The 18,028-nt window shown below is 45.0% G+C and overlaps 1 protein-coding gene across 1 annotated transcript in view; it reads right to left on the bottom strand.

The window, feature by feature from the left end:
- LOC142218598 (uncharacterized) overlaps nt 1–18,028 on the bottom strand; it is a 68,067-nt gene that overhangs the window by 37,178 nt on the left and 12,861 nt on the right. Inside the window, exon 2 of the mRNA XM_075287408.1 lies at nt 1,975–2,381. Coding sequence (XP_075143509.1) covers nt 1,975–2,381 — 407 coding nt within the window. The remainder of the gene's footprint in view (nt 1–1,974; nt 2,382–18,028) is intronic.

The following is an 18,028-nucleotide window of genomic DNA, read 5'->3' as shown; positions in this document are numbered from 1 at the left end:
GTCCCACCTCCCCTGCGCTGTTATTGGTGCAAAAAAGGCGCCAGGGAAGGTGGGAGGGGAATCGAATTTTGGCGCACTTTACCACGTGGTGTTCGATTCGATTCGAACATGGCGAACACCCTGATATCCGATCGAACATGTGTTCGATAGAACACTGTTCGCTCATCTCTAATAATTACGTAAGGGTAAGAAGGTGACATTGATTTTGTTGGTTGCTAAATTACAGTAAATCTTTACAGTCTACTTCCTTGACAGACTTTCATTATAGATTTCTCAAAATACTTCCTGTTCCTGAGAAAAAAATCCAAGATTTGCAGACTGGGTACAACGTTTCTCTACAATCGCAGCAGATTTCAGGAATCCCTGTGAGATTTTACATCGTGAATTTATAAACTGACAACATTCAGGATGGAGAAGAGAGAAATGAAGTTTACCTGTCACACTGTAATATAAAACAGTAAAAAAAAAAAGTTATTTTCTGTTACTTTATTAGGTTAGGTTCACATGACATTCACATGATGTGTCATTACAGTCTGTTGCTCTCATCTGTCCTGGGAAAAGAGCAACGGGCTTAATGCTGATGCATGCGGAGCTGAATGATGTAGCATAGAGTCTATATATAGAAATGCCATGAGGAAAACATTTGTGTATGGCATGTCACTCCTGACAGGTCTATTGGCGATATGAGATGTTGGATGAGTTATAAAATGATCACATCACATCATAGGAGCTAAGTGTGAACTATGTTCATTTAAGCAATGATTTAGAAACTATGGAAGGATCACGCTCATGGTTGACCATATGAGGAACGAAGGATGAGAACACTAGGATACTTCAGCCTTTACACATAGGCATTGGATACATGGGCAGGAGAGCACTAACTCCACCTTCACACCTACTCTCACTCTCTTCATTCTGACATCCTATTACAACAACACTTCACAAACTCTGTTTATTTGGTTTAAGTTTATTTGATCTTTTTTTGCAATGTTATTGGTTACATTAAAGGGGTTGTCCAGGCAAAAATGGATAACCATTTTCATTTTTATATCAGCCGGAGACATGGAAAACATTTTTTAAAAAACTGACTTGTCATTGATGCTCCGGTGTCCTCCCATGCCTCCAGCTTCTTTTGCTTCAGCGGATTCTCCCAGGTGTCTTCCAGAGTTCCACTGAAATCGCTGATTGGTCTCAGCAGTCACGTGACCGCTGAGGTTAATCAGTGGGCTCAGGAAGAGGACCCATGATGTCACAGGTAGTGACATTGCAGGCCGTTCACAGATTGGTCTCAGTGGTCACATGACTGCTGACGCCAATCAGACTTCAGTGGATCTCCGGAAGAGACCTGGGAGAAGCCAATGGATCAGAAGAATCGGGAGGCACAGGAGGACACTGGAGCATTAGGGACAGGTGAGTATGCGTTTTTTGTTTTTTTTTTCATTGCCCCCGGCTGATTTAAAAGTTAAAAGGGTTGTCCATTTTTTCCTGAACAACTCCTTTAAATATTTTTCTTTTTCATTTTCCTCAATGTTTTGCTGTATCACCCTATTGCATGCCTCATGTCATCAGCTGAGAAATGCAGGACATTATTTTACAGGCCCACTATGGTAATGTTTTTGGGTCGGAGTGACTTGTGTATGCAGTGCCATGGCTGTTTTATTACTCCTAGTCTAGACCTGGTTCTGTGTTAACTGCTGATGTTAACATATAGTATAATACAAGATTTTTGTCCCTTTCATCATTATTTAGGGGCTTGGGGAAACTGTACATGCTTGCTGACTCCATTAGACACTTTAACCTGCCAGCTGTACCCTTTTACTACTAGAGGACCACTCCTATAAAAGACCACTTTTCAGAATAATGTGGGTGGCTCAAAGATATTTCATATTTTTGCTTGTAAATATTTTTTTATTACATTTGTATAAGAATATAATGGTACAAATATAAATGAAAAATATTCTTAAATCTACTAACCTTTGAAGGCTGCCCAGTGCAATGCCGTGTCTCCTTCCAAGTCACATAAGTGTACTTTGGCACCTTTTCCAATAAGATAACAACAGAGGGCTGTGTGTCCATATTGAGCAGCAGTGATTAATGGTGTATATCCTTTCTGATCTTCTACATCTATAGAAACTCCTGATTTAATAAGTAAGTCAACCACAGGAGTGTAACCATTGACTGCAGCCCAATGAATGGGGCGCTGTCCTGTTTCAGATTGGCTTGGTAGATCCATAGGTCCTTTACAGTCCACAAAGAGTCCAATGAGCTCAACAGATCCTGAAAGTGCTGCCCAGTGAACTGGCGTGTGCCCTTTTTCATCATAATTTCCCAGAACTAAAGGTCCTTCCTCATCAATTATTTTCTGGCACTTCTTTAAGTCACTGTTGAAGAACAATAGAATACATTAACTTAACTTCAGTCTACCATCTTCAGCTACACAGAACACCTGTTATAATATAGTTAGAAAAGATTATTCTTAAAGGCGGTGACCATGATTTATAAATGGCAAAAAACAGAGGCAACCACTGAGTCCAGTCATACTAGTGTTTACAGCACGTGACCACTGAGTCCAGTCATACTAGTGTTTACGGCACCTGACCACTGAGTCCAGTCATATTAGCGTGTACAGCACCTGACCACTGAGTCCAGTCATACTAGTGTTTACAGCACATGACCACTGAGTCCAGCCATACTAGTGTTTACAGCACCTGACCACTGAGTCCAGTCATATTAGTGTGTACAGCACGTGACCACTGAGTCCAGTCATACTAGTGTTTACGGCACCTGACCACTGAGTCCAGTCATATTAGCGTGTACAGCACCTGACCACTGAGTCCAGTCATACTAGTGTTTACAGCACATGACCACTGAGTCCAGCCATACTAGTGTTTACAGCACCTGACCACTGAGTCCAGTCATATTAGCGTGTACAGCACCTGACCACTGAGTCCAGTCATACTAGTGTTTACAGCACATGACCACTGAGTCCAGCCATACTAGTGTTTACAGCACCTGACCACTGAGTCCAGTCATATTAGCGTGTACAGCACCTGACCACTGAGTCCAGTCATACTAGTGTTTACAGCACATGACCACTGAGTCCAGTCATACTAGTGTTTACAGCAAATGACCACTGAGTCCAGTCATAATAGTGTTTATGGCATGTGACCACTGAGTCCAGTCATACTAGCGTTTATGGCATTTGACCACTGAGTCCAGTCATACTAGTGTTTATGGCATGTGACCACTGAGTCCAGTCATACTAGTGTTTATGGCATGTGACCACTGAGTCCAGTCATACTAGTGTTTACAGCACATGACCACTAAGTCCAGTCATACTATTGTTTATGGCACATGACCACTTAGAACAGTCATACTAGTGTGTACATCATGTAACCAAAACGGTCAGTCATACTATCATGTACAGTACATTACCACTGTCTGTCATATTAGCATGTATGGCCCATGACTGTTGAGACCAGTCATACTAGCGTGTACAGCATGTGACCACTGAGAACAATCATATTATGTATTGCACATGACCACTGCCTGTCATATTAGCATGTATGGCCCATGACTGTTCAGACCAGTCATACTAGCGTGTACGGCACATGACTACTGAGTTCAGTGATACTAGAATGTAGAGCATGTGACTACTGAAACCAGTGATACTAGTATGTACAGCACGTGACCACTGAGGCTAGTGATATTGGCAGATACACAATGTGACCACCAAGGCCAAAAACTGGCTAAATTGTTCAGGTGAACATGTACTGCACGGCCTCACTGGAAGACAAGAGACGAACACACAACACCAAAATGGCTACACTATGCTTTTTGCAGTTAAAAATCATTGGCAACACCTTTAGACTGAGATCACACGTAGCAGAAAGGAAGCATTTTAAAGAGGACCTTTCAACTTTTTCAACCCATACTAAGTATGTTTTTTTTTTTTTTTTTTTTTTTTTTTTTATTCCTCTCATTCACTTTGCTGGGATTGTTACATTTTCCACTGCATTTCCACAAAGGCTTTTAGAGGACCTTTCACCATCTGTGGCATATGCGGTTTTATATACCGCTAGAAAGCCGACAGTGCGCTGAATTCAGCGCTTTGTCGGCTTTCACGATCTGTGCCCCAGGTGAAGAGCTATCGGTACCAATACTGTAGCTCTTCACTGTCAGCAGAGTGTTTCTGACAGTCAGTAACTAACGCCCGTCCTCACAGTGTTGTGGAAACAGCTTCTTTTGTTGAATATTTTACTGCAGTTTTTGAAGCCAAAGACAGGAGTGGATTGAGTACAATGGAAAGGAACAGCTTCCATTATTTCACATTTGTTTTGAAGCCACTCCTAGGATTGGCTAAAAAAAAAAAAACACAGCAAAATCTGCAACAAAAAGCAGCTTTTCCACAATGTGGGGCCTTAGCCTCTCCTCATAACTGAGGTCCCACATGCCCCTTATCAGTTGTGAGGTCCTATGGTGTATCTTTTCCAACTCTAGAACTTTCTATGAACTGATGCCCAGAACTAAACTGCATATTCCAGATGGGGCCTCACCAATGATTTATAAAGTGGCCCTATTACATCCCTGCCCCATGAGTCCATTCTCTTTTTATTACATGACAATATCTTGCTGGCTTTAGAAGCAGCTGACTGATATAGCATGCAGTTATTTAATCTATGATCTACAAGTACACCCAGATCCTTCTCTGCCAGCGACTCTCCCAGCTTTACTCCACCTAGGATAGATGGTGCATGATGATGCATAACTTTACATTTAACCACATTGAACCTCATGTGCCATGTGGATGCCAAAAGGCTCATTCTGGTCAAGTCTGTTCGTAACCTATGTAATCCTCTGTAGACTGTATTGTACTACATAGCTTGGTGTCATCTGCAAAAATAGAAAGAGGGCTATTAATCCCGTCTTCTACAGTGTTGGCCAAAAGTATTGGCACCCCTGCAATTCTGTCAGATAATACTCATTTGCTTCCAGAAAATGATTGCAAACACAAACTCTTTTGTATTAATATCTTCATTTGTTTTGCTTGCAATGAAAAAACACAAAAGAGAATGAAAAAAAAAAGTTAAATCATTGATCATTTTACACAAAACTCCAAGAATGGGACAGACAAAAGTATTGGCACCCTCAGCCTAATACTTGGTAGCGCAAACTTTAGACAAAATAACTGCGAACAACCGCTTCCGGTAACCATCAATGAGTTTCTTACAATGCTCTGCTGGAATTTTAGACCATTCTTCTTTGGCAAACTGCTCCAGGTCCCTGAGATGTGAAGGGGGCCTTCTCCCAACTGCCATTTTGAGATCTCTCCACAGGTGTTCTATGGGATTCAGGTCTGGACTCATTGCTGGCCACTTTAGAAGTCTCCAGTGCTTTCTCTCAAACCATTTTCTAGTGCTTTTTGAAGTGTGTTTTGGGTCATTGTCCTGCTGGAAGACCCATGACCTCTGAAGGAGACCCAGCTTTCTCAAACTGGGCCCTACATTATGCTGCAAAATTTGTTGGTAGTCTTCAGACTTCATAATACCATGCACACGGTCAAGCAGTCCAGTGCCAGAGGCAGCAAAGCAACCCCAAAACATCAGGGAACCTCCGCCATGTTTGACTGTAGGGACCGTGTTCTTTTTTTTGAAGGCCTCTTTTTTTTCCTGTAAACTCTATGTTGATGCCTTTTCCCAAAAAGCTCTACTTTTGTCTCATCTGACCAGAGAACATTCTTCCAAAACATTTTTGGCTTTCTCAGGTAGGTTTTGGCAAACTCCAGCCCGGCTTTTTTTAATGTCTCTGGGTAAGAAGTGGGGTCTTCCTGGGTATCCTACCATACAGTCCCTTTTTATTCAGACGCTGACGGATAGTACGGATTGACACTTTTGTACCCTCTGACTGCAGGGCAGCTTGAACTTGTTTGGATGTTAGTCAAGGTTCTTTATCCACCATCCGCACAATCTTGCGTTGAAATCTCTTGTCAATTTTTCTTTTCCTTCCACATCTAGGGAGGTTAGCCACAGTGCCATGGGCTTTAAACTTCTTGATGACACTGCGCACAGTAGACACAGGAACATTCAGGTCTTTGGAGGTGGACTTGTAGCCTTGAGATTGCTCATGCTTCCTCACAATTTTGCTTCTCAAGTCCTCAGACAGTTCTTTGGTCTTCTTTCTTTTCTCCATGCTCAATGTGGTACACACAAGGACACAGGACAGAGGTTGAGTCAACTTTAATCCATTTCAACTGGCTGCAAGTGTGATTTAGTTATTGCCACCACCTGTTAGGTGCCTCAGGTAAGCAACAGGTGCTGTTAATTACACAAATTAGAGAAGCATCACATGACAATGCAAACAGTGCCAATACTTTTGTCCACCCCCTTTTTTATGTTTGGTGTGGAATTATATCCAATTTGGCTTTTTGACAATTCTTTTTGTGGTTTTCCATTGAAGACAAATTAAATGATACCAAAGAATTTGTGATTGCAATCATTTTCTGGAAGAAAAGACAGAATTGCAGGGGTGCCAATACTTTTGGCCAACACTGTATATTATTATTAAATAACCCAGCATTGAACCCTGGGGTACACTACTTATAACAGAGGACCAGGCTGAGCTGCAGTTATTGACTACCAATTTCTGGATACAATAACCAGTTTTCAAATTCAAATCCAGTTACAAAATATATTTTCCAAGCCGATGGCCCTGATTTTACCCATTAAATGTCTATGACGGACAGTGTCAAATGCCTTTGTATAGTCCAAGGAAAATGTTTGTTCTCGTACCGTGTTAGCCAGTGGGTAGGAAATATAAAAAAAACTAAAAACTTGATAGTCTTCAGTAGTTGATGCCTTTTTAAGGGCTAACTAATAATGATGATAGATTACAACGTTTCGGAACTCTAGGCTCCTTTCTCAAGTAAATTTAAAACCATCTGTACAGTCCAGTAACACTATATCCACAGCCGCCCCTCTGTCCAGACTTCTACTCACTTCTTCAGAAAAGCAAATCAGGTTAGACTGGCAACTTCTGTCCTTAGTAAAACCATGCTGTCTATCACTCTTAACATTACCTACAATACTGAAACAGATTTGAAACTTTTTTGGATTTTAGATTTTTCCTCGTCAACAACACTCAATAAACCAATGTAGTCCCTTTACAGCCATTGTAGAGATAATTATGGCTTAGTTCACACGTGAAAAAAGCCTAGCTGATTTTGTCACTGATTTTTAGCGTTGCTTTTTTTGGACACTGTTTTTTGCATTGGACGCTGTTTTTGACGCTTTTTCGGTCGCTGTTTTTTTGAAGCTTTTTTTTTGCACTATAAAAAAGTACATGATAAAAAAACGCTAGCGGTTTCAGTCGCTGTTTTTGCCAAAACAGCTGCAAAAATAAGCGACCAAACACCGCTAGCGGTTTTTTCAGCGCCTCATAGACTCCAATTCATTTTTTCAGGCGTTAAACGCCTGAAGAAAGGTCATGTCACTTCTTTTTCTGCTAGCAAACTAGCAGAAAAAAAAAAAAGCTAGCAATTCACATAGGGCTACATTTTATGGAGGCTGATTTGGCCACGAAATCAGCTGTCAAAGTCAGCGTCCATGTCCCCGTGTGAACTAGCCCTAATTTACTTTTATGAAATCAGATAAGGTGCCTAGATGTATTTACATCTACATAATAAATCAACTTAAAATGGCAGGCATTAGTAAAGATGAAGCCTTAATAACTTACATTGTGATCCTCCTGAATTTTATCAGTATTCCTTAATCAGAAAAGTCTCTCATGTATATTTATTAGGGATTGAGCCTATTCCCATCCCTGTGATTCATCGTATCATTTACTGACCAATAGTCAATCACTGACCAAACCCATCCTATATACAACACTGAAAACAGCTGCTCCTCGGGTGCAAAATAGTGGTTGAAAATTGATGTTTTTAACGGCCATTTTGCACCACAGTTGTGTGAATGTATGCTTATTCAAAGATATGGAAATCTCTTTTAATTGCTTTTCTATCCCAAACAAAACCGCTTTGTTTTACAATATCTGCCAAATGGATTCTGCCCATCCAAACATTGCAGACTTTCTGTGAAAAACACTTTCTTATTGCAATTTTGCTGAATTTACTTCTGTGGACCCATACAGAAAACTACAGCGTTTCCGCAGGTATAATTGACATGCTGCATTTTTTTACAACTCAGCTTTCCCGCTGTATCTGTTGTACTATTATATAAGAGTGTCACTTTTGTACTGGCTTCTTAGCAACTAAAGTCAAACTTTCTCAACGCGTACTGCTCATAGCAAAGCATTTGCTTGTCAATAATTCCTAAGGAACGACTCCAATAGTGACAACCGAGATGGCTGTGCTATAATGCCGAGTGCAAAAAATAAACAAAAATGTCTTTTTAAGGCTGAGCACACAATGCGGATAACACAGTGTTTATGGTCACTACAGAAATGAAAACGTCAAACACTAAGCGTGCATTCACACTGAGTAACGCCGGGCATGTATCACAGCCGTACATGCTGGCGCTATGGCAGGGCTGCTGAACACTTACCATTCACTTCAATGGGAACGCTTGTAACGGCGGCGTTACGAGCGCTCCCATTGAAGTGAATAGGATGTATTCGGCAGCCCTGCCATAGCGCCGGCGTGTATGGCTGTGATACATGCCCGGCGTTACTCAGTGTGAATGCCAAAGGGGGCGTTCACACTACCGTCGGTGTCCAACAGGTAGTGTCCGCTCCTAGTGTCCGCTCAAAATCTGGCACGGACATTAGGAGCGGACACTAGCTGTGTTCGTGACACCTGTCATTTATTTAAATGGGTATCGGGTGCGTTCTTTTGCACTCCGTGCCCTTCCTTCCCTGTCCGCATGTAAAGATGTCCGACTTCTCAAGTGGACAGAAGAACCCTACATGTCGGGTTTTTCTGTCCGCTTGAGAATTCGGATATCTTTACATGCGGACAGTCAAGGAAGGGCACAGAGTGCAAAAGAACGCACCCGATGCCCATTTAAATAAATGACAGGTGTCACGGACACATCTAGTGTCCGCTCCTAATGTCCGTGCCAGATTTTGAGCGGACACTAGGAGCGGACACTACCTGTTGGACACCGACGGTAGTGTGAACGCCCCCTATGTGTTTTACAGTCCCAGTACAGTGAAGGAGATCTCATTTAATGTCATCCACATATTACTGAAAAGAAATGCAGTGGAAAATGCAGTGGTCTACGTTTTTCAAAGAAACAGCAAATTAATTTTAGCACCAAAATCGCTGTATTTTTCCCCATATACTTATATGGATTAAAAAAAAAAAAAAAAGCTGAATTTTTGCAGCAGAAAATGGCAAAACACAAAAATTGCCCACCCCCCGACCCCAACTGAATACCGGGGGAGAGGAGGGTGATCATCTTTTGATTGTCTGCCTCAGGCGGCGGAGGGGAGGGTTGCTAGTTGTAACATTACAGTGAATACAATGCAGTAATATTTTGTGCAATAATACTTACAGGAGACATCTTCCCTCATTTCCCGTCTCTTCCCTTGGACCGCCATGACCACTTCTTCCAGATGTGACTTGACTCAGTAAAGTTTGCAACACAAACATCTTCATCTTTGATGCCTCACTTCTCCAAACACCCAACCTATATATATATATATATATATATATATATATATATATATCCTATTAATATTATAAAAGTGAAAGTTTGTTAGTTTGGATGTTTGTGGGTTTGTGTGTTTGGATGTTTGTTACTCAATCACGCAAAACCCGCTCGACCGATTTGGTTGAAATTTTCCACAAACATAGTTACTACACTCGATTGCGCAATAGGCTACTTTTTGTCACAATAGCGCACATACGTTTTTCCCAGGACCCCCACAAAACCCAAACTCACATCACTATCTCTGCAATCTCACACACTTTGGACCATAGCAAGCCACAAAATTCATATTACCCTCTACAGCAGAGGTCAGCAACCCCTGGCACACATGCCAAGAGTGCCACTCCTGCCATATTTCACTGGCACACCAGCAGCACAGGACCTGCAAGAGTTAAATTAAGTCCGAGTCTCTTCAGTGCTCTGCTAGAGCTGAGGCATAAGGACACTCCCCTTTGAGAGGGGGGCAGGAAACCCAGGGGGTGGAGCTTAATCACTCAGGTCTGTGCCTGCTATAGTGGTCTGCATCCTGCAAACATTCCCCGAGGAGAAGAGGAAGCTGCTAGCAAAGTGAAACTGAAAAACACAGGTACATAGGATTACTGTTCTCATTAATGTCAGGCATTTGGGGTTATTAGTTTAGTCTTAGTAACTCCATGTGCCTCACATTAATAGGAATAAACCCCATCATGTCCCTCATATTAACCCCTGTGTGCCTCATATAAAGGTTACTAATATGTGAGACATATGGAGGTACTAATAAAAGACCTCAATAATGAAGATACTTAATTATTACCTCCAAGTCTCTCACATATCAGTAACTCTTACACAAGGGTTAATGTGAGGGACATGATGGGGTTCATTGCTATTAATAAGAGGCACATGGAGTTACTAAACTGTCATGCACAGGGCCAGACTTTATGTTGCTTGCTCAAGAGTATCCTGTGCCCAAAATGTACATGTACTGGCGGAAAATAACAAATCATACAATGTCGTATATCGAAGTATATTCACTCTGTCCCAAAGACACTATGTACAGTTTATAACAACACTGTATAGCAGCTGAAATACAAATTACATTCATCACAAAAGTCTCACGCATTCTCAGAATTACAGCAAAAACAAGATACAAAGTTACATTTCATATCCCATACCTTATACACAGTACGAAAACCTTACCCGCGCCTGTTTACCCACTTCCACAATCGCCGCAGATGAAGTCGCGGGTACCAGCTAATATATATATATATATATATATATATACATATATATAATGTCCCACAGCGGCCCCTGCAGCCTGTATTATGCCCCACAGTTGCACAATAGACTGTGGGGCATAATAGAGGTTGCAGGGGGCCGCTGTGGGGCATAACTGAGGTAGCAGGCGCCGCTGTGGAGCATAATAGAGGTTGCAGGGGCCACAGTGGACCCTGCAACCTCTATTATGCCCCACAGTTGTCCACCCACGAACTATTATTATACTCAGGGGTCTTTTCAGACCCCCAAGTATAATAATCGGAGACCCAGGGAAGGTGAGGTAAAATAATAAACAGTGTTACTCACCTCTCCGGCATCCGATGTTAATCCTAGCAGGCTTCGGGCTTGTGTAGTAATGTCATAGATGTCATGTGGTCTGGGATATTACCATACAGGTCCGAAGCCTGTGCTAGCAGTGCCATACAGGCCCAAAGCCTGTGCTAGCAGTAACAGCCTGGTACCATACAGACCTGAAGCCTGTGCTAGCAGTAACAGGCTGTTACCATACAGGCCTGAAGCTTATGCTAACAGTAACAGGCTGTTACTGTTAGAACAGGCTTCAGGCCTGTATGGTAATAGGACTAACATCCTATTAGTAATAGGATTAACATTGGATCATGGAGAGGTGAGTAACACTGTTTATAATGTTCCCTCACCTCCCCTGGGGCTCCGATTATTATACTCAAGGGTCTGAAAATACCCCTGAGTATAATAATAGTGGTAGTGGGATCGCGACCTGGGCCCGGCGCTTGCTTACAGCTGCTCCATCCTATAGCAGAAGGGCAAGCAGAGGGCGGCCATGAGCAGGCCCGGGGAGCTAGGTAAATAGGCCGCTACCTACTGGGGATACTCCAGCAGGTAGCGGCCTATTAAGTATGTCCCTTACCTACCTCGCCGCTGCTACCTACTTCTTTCAGCTGGCAATAAGACATCTGAGATCTAAACCAGTGCAGGGGAGGGATGCTCAGTTTGTTTTTAGAGCGGCCCTCTCCTGTGCTAGTTTAGAAAAAATAAAAGTCAAGTTGCTGTGGCTGCCGCCTCCTCCAAAGTCCTGCCTGAGGCTGCTACCTCACCTTGCCTCATTTGCTGTGCATATTTTTCTGCAATGTGTGGATGGGATTTTGCCACGTGGGGCACCGGCCAAAAGCAGCTTTTTTTGTTGCAATTATTTAAGCCAAACCCAGTAAGTGGCTACAAATGGATAGTAAATATAAAGGAAGCTCTTATACGTCTCCATTCTTTTCCAAAAAACCTCAGCAAAATCTGCAACAAAAAACTACTTTTCCGCAACATGGGGCCTTAGCCTTAATGTCATGGATTTCTTTTAACGTCTAAAAATGAAAAGCTTTAAATAGATTCAAAAATTTCACAAAGTAATACTGAAAGAGTGAATAGCGAAACGTTTCTATAATTGGTTCTTTTTTAGCTGTTTGTGCTCTGACCGTGTATCTTCTGCCTACAACAAATATACAATCCCCTTCAGTAAAGTGCTGAGCCTTCATGTTAATAAATAGAGATGAGCGAACACTAAAATGTTCGAGGTTCGAAATTCGATTCGAACAGCCGCTCAATGTTCGTGTGTTCGAACGGGTTTCGAACCCCATTATAGTCTATGGGGAACAGATACTCGTTAAGGGGGAAACCCAAATCCGTGTCTGGAGGGTCACCAAGTCCACTATGACACCCCAGGAAATGATGCCAACACCTCTGGAATGACACTGGGACAGCAGGGGAAGTATGTCTGGGGGCATCTAACACACCAAAGACCCTCTATTACCCCAACATCACAGCCTAACAACTACACACTTTACACACTCAATACCACCTCTCTGACAGTAGGAAAACACCTTGAAACATGTGTATTTGGCACTTGCAGTGAGGAGAGCTTGTCACCAGCAGTGAATTTGGCCCTTGTAGTAAGTTGAGGTTGGCACCAACATTTGTTTTGAAAATCAGGGTGGATTGAGCCTCTAACCAGCAGAGTTTGGGCAAATTCATGGTGGAGGGAGCCTCTAAAAACCCCAGTTTGGACCAATTCATGGTGGAGGGAGCCTCTAACCAGCCCAGTTTGGGCAAATTCATGGTGGAGGGAGCCTCTAAAAAACCCAGTTTGGACCAATTCATGGTGGAGGGAGCCTCTAACCAGCCCAGTTTGGGCAAATTCATGGTGGAGGGAGCCTCTAACCAGCCCAGTTTGGACCAATTAATGGTGGAGGGAGCCTCTAACCAGCCCAGTTTGGACCAATTAATGGTGGAGGGAGCCTCTAACCACCCCAGTTTGGACCAATTCATGGTGGAGGGAGCCTCTAACCAGCCCAGTTTGGACCAATTCATGGTGGAGGGAGCCTCTAAAAAACCCAGTTTGGACCAATTCATGGTGGAGGGAGCCTCTAAACAGCCCAGTTTGGGTAAATTCATGGTGGAGGGAGCCTCTAAAAAACCCAGTTTGGACCAATTCATGGTGGAGGGAGCCTCTAACCAGCCCAGTTTGGACCAATTAATGGTGGAGGGAGCCTCTAACCACCCCAGTTTGGACCAATTCATGGTGGAGGGAGCCTCTAAAAAACCCAGTTTGGACCAATTCATGGTGGAGGGAGCCTCTAAACAGCCCAGTTTGGGCAAATTCATGGTGGAGGGAGCCTCTAAAAAACCCAGTTTGGACCAATTCATGGTGGAGGGAGCCTCTAACCAGCCCAGTTTGGACCAATTAATGGTGGAGGGAGCCTCTAAACAGCCAAGTTTGGACCAATTCATGGTGGAGGGAGCCTCTAAAAACCCCAGTTTGGACCAATTCATGGTGGAGGGAGCCTCTAACCAGCCCAGTTTGGACCAATTAATGGTGGAGGGAGCCTCTAACCACCCCAGTTTGGACCAATTCATGGTGGAGGGAGCCTCTAAAAACCCCAGTTTGGACCAATTCATGGTGGAGGGAGCCTCTAACCAGCCCAGTTTGGGCAAATTCATGGTGGAGGGAGCCTCTAAACAGCCCAGTTTGGGCAAATTCATGGTGGAGGGAGCCTCTAACCAGCCCAGTTTGGACCAATTAAGGGTCAGTTCACACGTGAAAACCGCCTAGCTTATTTGTGCGAGGTAAAAAACCTCGAGGAGTTTTTTTGACGCTGTTTTTTGCATTCCACGCGGTTTTTGACGAGGTTTTTGACGCGGTTTTCGCTAGCGGTTTTCGCTAGGGTTTTTTTTTCCTATATGTGCTATAGAAACTGCAGGCGAAAACCGCGCGGTTTTTTGCAAAAAAACGCGCGGTTTTGTGTGCAAAAAACCGCGCGGTTTTTTACCACGCGGTTTTCGCCTCCCATTCACTTCTATGCAATTCTTCAGGCGTTTTCCGCCTGAAGAAAGGTCATGTCGCTTCTTCAGGCGGAAAACGCTAGGAGGAAAAAAAAAGCTAGTGGTCTACATAGACCACCATGTTAAAGGAGAGGTTTTTGAAGCGAATTCCGCTGTCAAAAACCTCCCCTTTGCCCACGTGTGAACTAGCCCTAATGGTGGAGGGAGCCTCTAACCAGCCCAGTTTGGACCAATTAATGGTGGAGGGAGCCTCTAACCACCCCAGTTTGGACCAATTCATGGTGGAGGGAGCCTCTAAAAACCCCAGTTTGGACCAATTCATGGTGGAGGGAGCCTCTAAAAACCCCAGTTTGGACCAATTCATGGTGGAGGGAGCCTCTAACCAGCCCAGTTTGGGCAAATTCATGGTGGAGGGAGCCTCTAAACAGCCCAGTTTGGGCAAATTCATGGTGGAGGGAGCCTCTAACCAGCCCAGTTTGGACCAATTAATGGTGGAGGGAGCCTCTAACCAGCCCAGTTTGGACCAATTAATGGTGGAGGGAGCCTCTAACCACCCCAGTTTGGACCAATTCATGGTGGAGGGAGCCTCTAACCAGCCCAGTTTGGGCAAATTCATGGTGGAGGGAGCCTCTAAACAGCCCAGTTTGGGCAAATTCATGGTGGAGGGAGCCTCTAACCAGCCCAGTTTGGACCAATTAATGGTGGAGGGAGCCTCTAACCAGCCCAGTTTGGACCAATTAATGGTGGAGGGAGCCTCTAACCAGCCCAGTTTGGACCAATTAATGGTGGAGGGAGCCTCTAACCACCCCAGTTTGGACCAATTCATGGTGGAGGGAGCCTCTAACCAGCCCAGTTTGGGCAAATTCATGGTGGAGGGAGCCTCTAACCAGCCCAGTTTGGACCAATTAATGGTGGAGGGAGCCTCTAACCAGCCCAGTTTGGACCAATTAATGGTGGAGGGAGCCTCTAACCACCCCAGTTTGGACCAATTCATGGTGGAGGGAGCCTCTAACCAGCCCAGTTTGGACCAATTCATGGTGGAGGGAGCCTCTAAAAAACCCAGTTTGGACCAATTCATGGTGGAGGGAGCCTCTAAACAGCCCAGTTTGGGCAAATTCATGGTGGAGGGAGCCTCTAAAAAACCCAGTTTGGACCAATTCATGGTGGAGGGAGCCTCTAACCAGCCCAGTTTGGACCAATTAATGGTGGAGGGAGCCTCTAAACAGCCAAGTTTGGACCAATTCATGGTGGAGGGAGCCTCTAAAAACCCCAGTTTGGACCAATTCATGGTGGAGGGAGCCTCTAACCAGCCCAGTTTGGACCAATTAATGGTGGAGGGAGCCTCTAACCAGCCCAGTTTGGACCAATTAATGGTGGAGGGAGCCTCTAACCACCCCAGTTTGGACCAATTCATGGTGGAGGGAGCCTCTAAACAGCCAAGTTTGGACCAATTCATGGTGAAGGGAGCCTCTAAAAACCCGTTTGGACCAATTCATGGTGGAGGGAGCCTCTAACCAGCCCAGTTTGGGCAAATTCATGGTGGAGGGAGCCTCTAAACAGCCCAGTTTGGGCAAATTCATGGTGGAGGGAGCCTCTAACCAGCCCAGTTTGGACCAATTAATGGTGGAGGGAGCCTCTAACCAGCCCAGTTTGGACCAATTCATGGTGGAGGGAGCCTCTAAACAGCCAAGTTTTGGGAAATTCATGGTGGAGGGAGCCTCTAACCAGCCCAGTTTGGACCAATTCATGGTGGAGGGAGCCTCTAAAAAACCCAGTTTGGACCAATTCATGGTGGAGGGAGCCTCTAAACAGCCCAGTTTGGGCAAATTCATGGTGGAGGGAGCCTCTAACCAGCCCAGTTTGGGCAAATTCATGGTGGAGGGAGCCTCTAACCAGCCCAGTTTGGACCAATTAATGGTGGAGGGAGCCTCTAACCAGCCCAGTTTGGACCAATTAATGGTGGAGGGAGCCTCTAACCAGCCCAGTTTGGACCAATTCATGGTGGAGGGAGCCTCTAACCAGCCCAGTTTGGACCAATTAATGGTGGAGGGAGCCTCTAAACAGCCAAGTTTTGGGAAATTCATGGTGGAGGGAGCCTCTAACCAGCCCAGTTTGGACCAATTAATGGTGGAGGGAGCCTCTAACCAGCCCAGTTTGGACCAATTCATGGTGGAGGGAGCCTCTAAACAGCCCAGTTTGGGCAAATTCATGGTGGAAGGAGCCTCTAACCAGCAGAGTTGTGGGAAAGCAGGGTGGAGGGAGCCTCTAACCAGCAGAGTTGGTGGAAATCAGGGTGGAGGGAGCCTCTAACCAGCAGAGTTGGGGGAAATCATGTTGGAGGGAGCCTAGTATTAGCAGAATTGTGCAACGCTTATGGTGGATGAGTATGAGGATGCGGAGGAATTGGAGAGGTTGAGTACAGACATGGAGTTTCATGTTGGGGTGCTTTACACAGGTGGGCACAAAAATGACGGCTCTACCCAGTGGTGGTTCATTTTTATCAAAGTGAGCCGGTCGGCACTCTCAGCTGACAGACGGGTGCGCTTGTCAGTGATGATGCCACCGGCTGCACTGAACACCCTCTCAGATAGGACGCTGGCGGCAGGACAGGACAGCACCTCCAAGGCATATAGGGCAAGTTCAAGCCACAGGTCCAACTTCGACACCCAATACGTGTAGGGCGCAGAGGGGTCGGAGAGGACAGGGCTGTGGTCGGAAAGGTATTCCCGCAACATGCGCCTATACTTCTCACGCCTGGTGACACTAGGACCCTCCGTGGCGGCACTTTGGCGAGGGGGTGCCATCAAGGTGTCCCAGACCTTAGACAGTGTGCCCCTCGTTTGTGTGGACCGGTGAGAACTTGGTTGCCTACTGGAGGAACTGCCCTCCCTGCCGCCACTGTCACATGCTGGAAACATCTCCATCATATTCTGCACCAATTGCCTGTGGCAAGCATTGATGCGATTGGCCCTCCCCTCTACCGGAATAAAAGACGAGATGTTGTTTTTATACCGGGGGTCAAGGATAGCAAAGATCCAGTACTGGTTGTCCTCCATGATTTTGACAATACGCTTGTCGGTTGTAAAGCACCCCAACATGAACTCAGCCATGTCTGCCACAGTGTTAGTTGGCATGACTCCTCTGGCCCCACCGGAAAGTTCAATCTCCATTTCCTCCTCATCCTCCATGTCTACCCATCCGCGCTGCAACAATGGGACGATTCGAAGTTGCCCGGAAGCCTCCTGTATCACCATCACATCATCGGACAACTCTTCTTCCTCCTCCTCCTCCTCCTCCTCCTCCTCCATTAAACGCAGTGAAGCGGACAGATGTGTGGACCTACTCTCCAGCTGTGACGGATCGGATGCTATCCCTAACTCCTCTGTGTGATCTGAGTTATCCCTGATGTCAATCAGGGATTCTCTCAGAACACACAAGAGCGGGATTGTAAGGCTCACCATCGCATCCTCAGAGCTCACCCTCCTTGTGGACTCCTCAAAGACCCGTAGGATGTCACAAAGGTCTCTCATCCATGGCCACTCATGGATGTGAAACTGAGGCAGCTGACTTTGTGGCACCCTAGGGTTTTGTAGCTGGTATTCCATCAAAGGTCTCTGCTGCTCAACCACTCTATTCAACATCTGAAACGTTGAGTTCCAGCGTGTGGGGACGTCGCACAAAAGCCGGTGTTGTGGCACATGCAGGCGTTGCTGGAGAGATTTTAAGCTAGCAGCGGCTACTGTCGACTTGCGAAAGTGGGCGCACATGCGCCGCACTTTCACCAGTAGCTCTGGAACATTGGG

The sequence above is a fragment of the Leptodactylus fuscus genome, chromosome 1 (assembly GCF_031893055.1).
Source record: "Leptodactylus fuscus isolate aLepFus1 chromosome 1, aLepFus1.hap2, whole genome shotgun sequence".
NCBI classification, from domain to species: domain Eukaryota; kingdom Metazoa; phylum Chordata; class Amphibia; order Anura; family Leptodactylidae; genus Leptodactylus; species Leptodactylus fuscus.
This window is presented reverse-complemented; position numbering and strand designations above follow the sequence as displayed.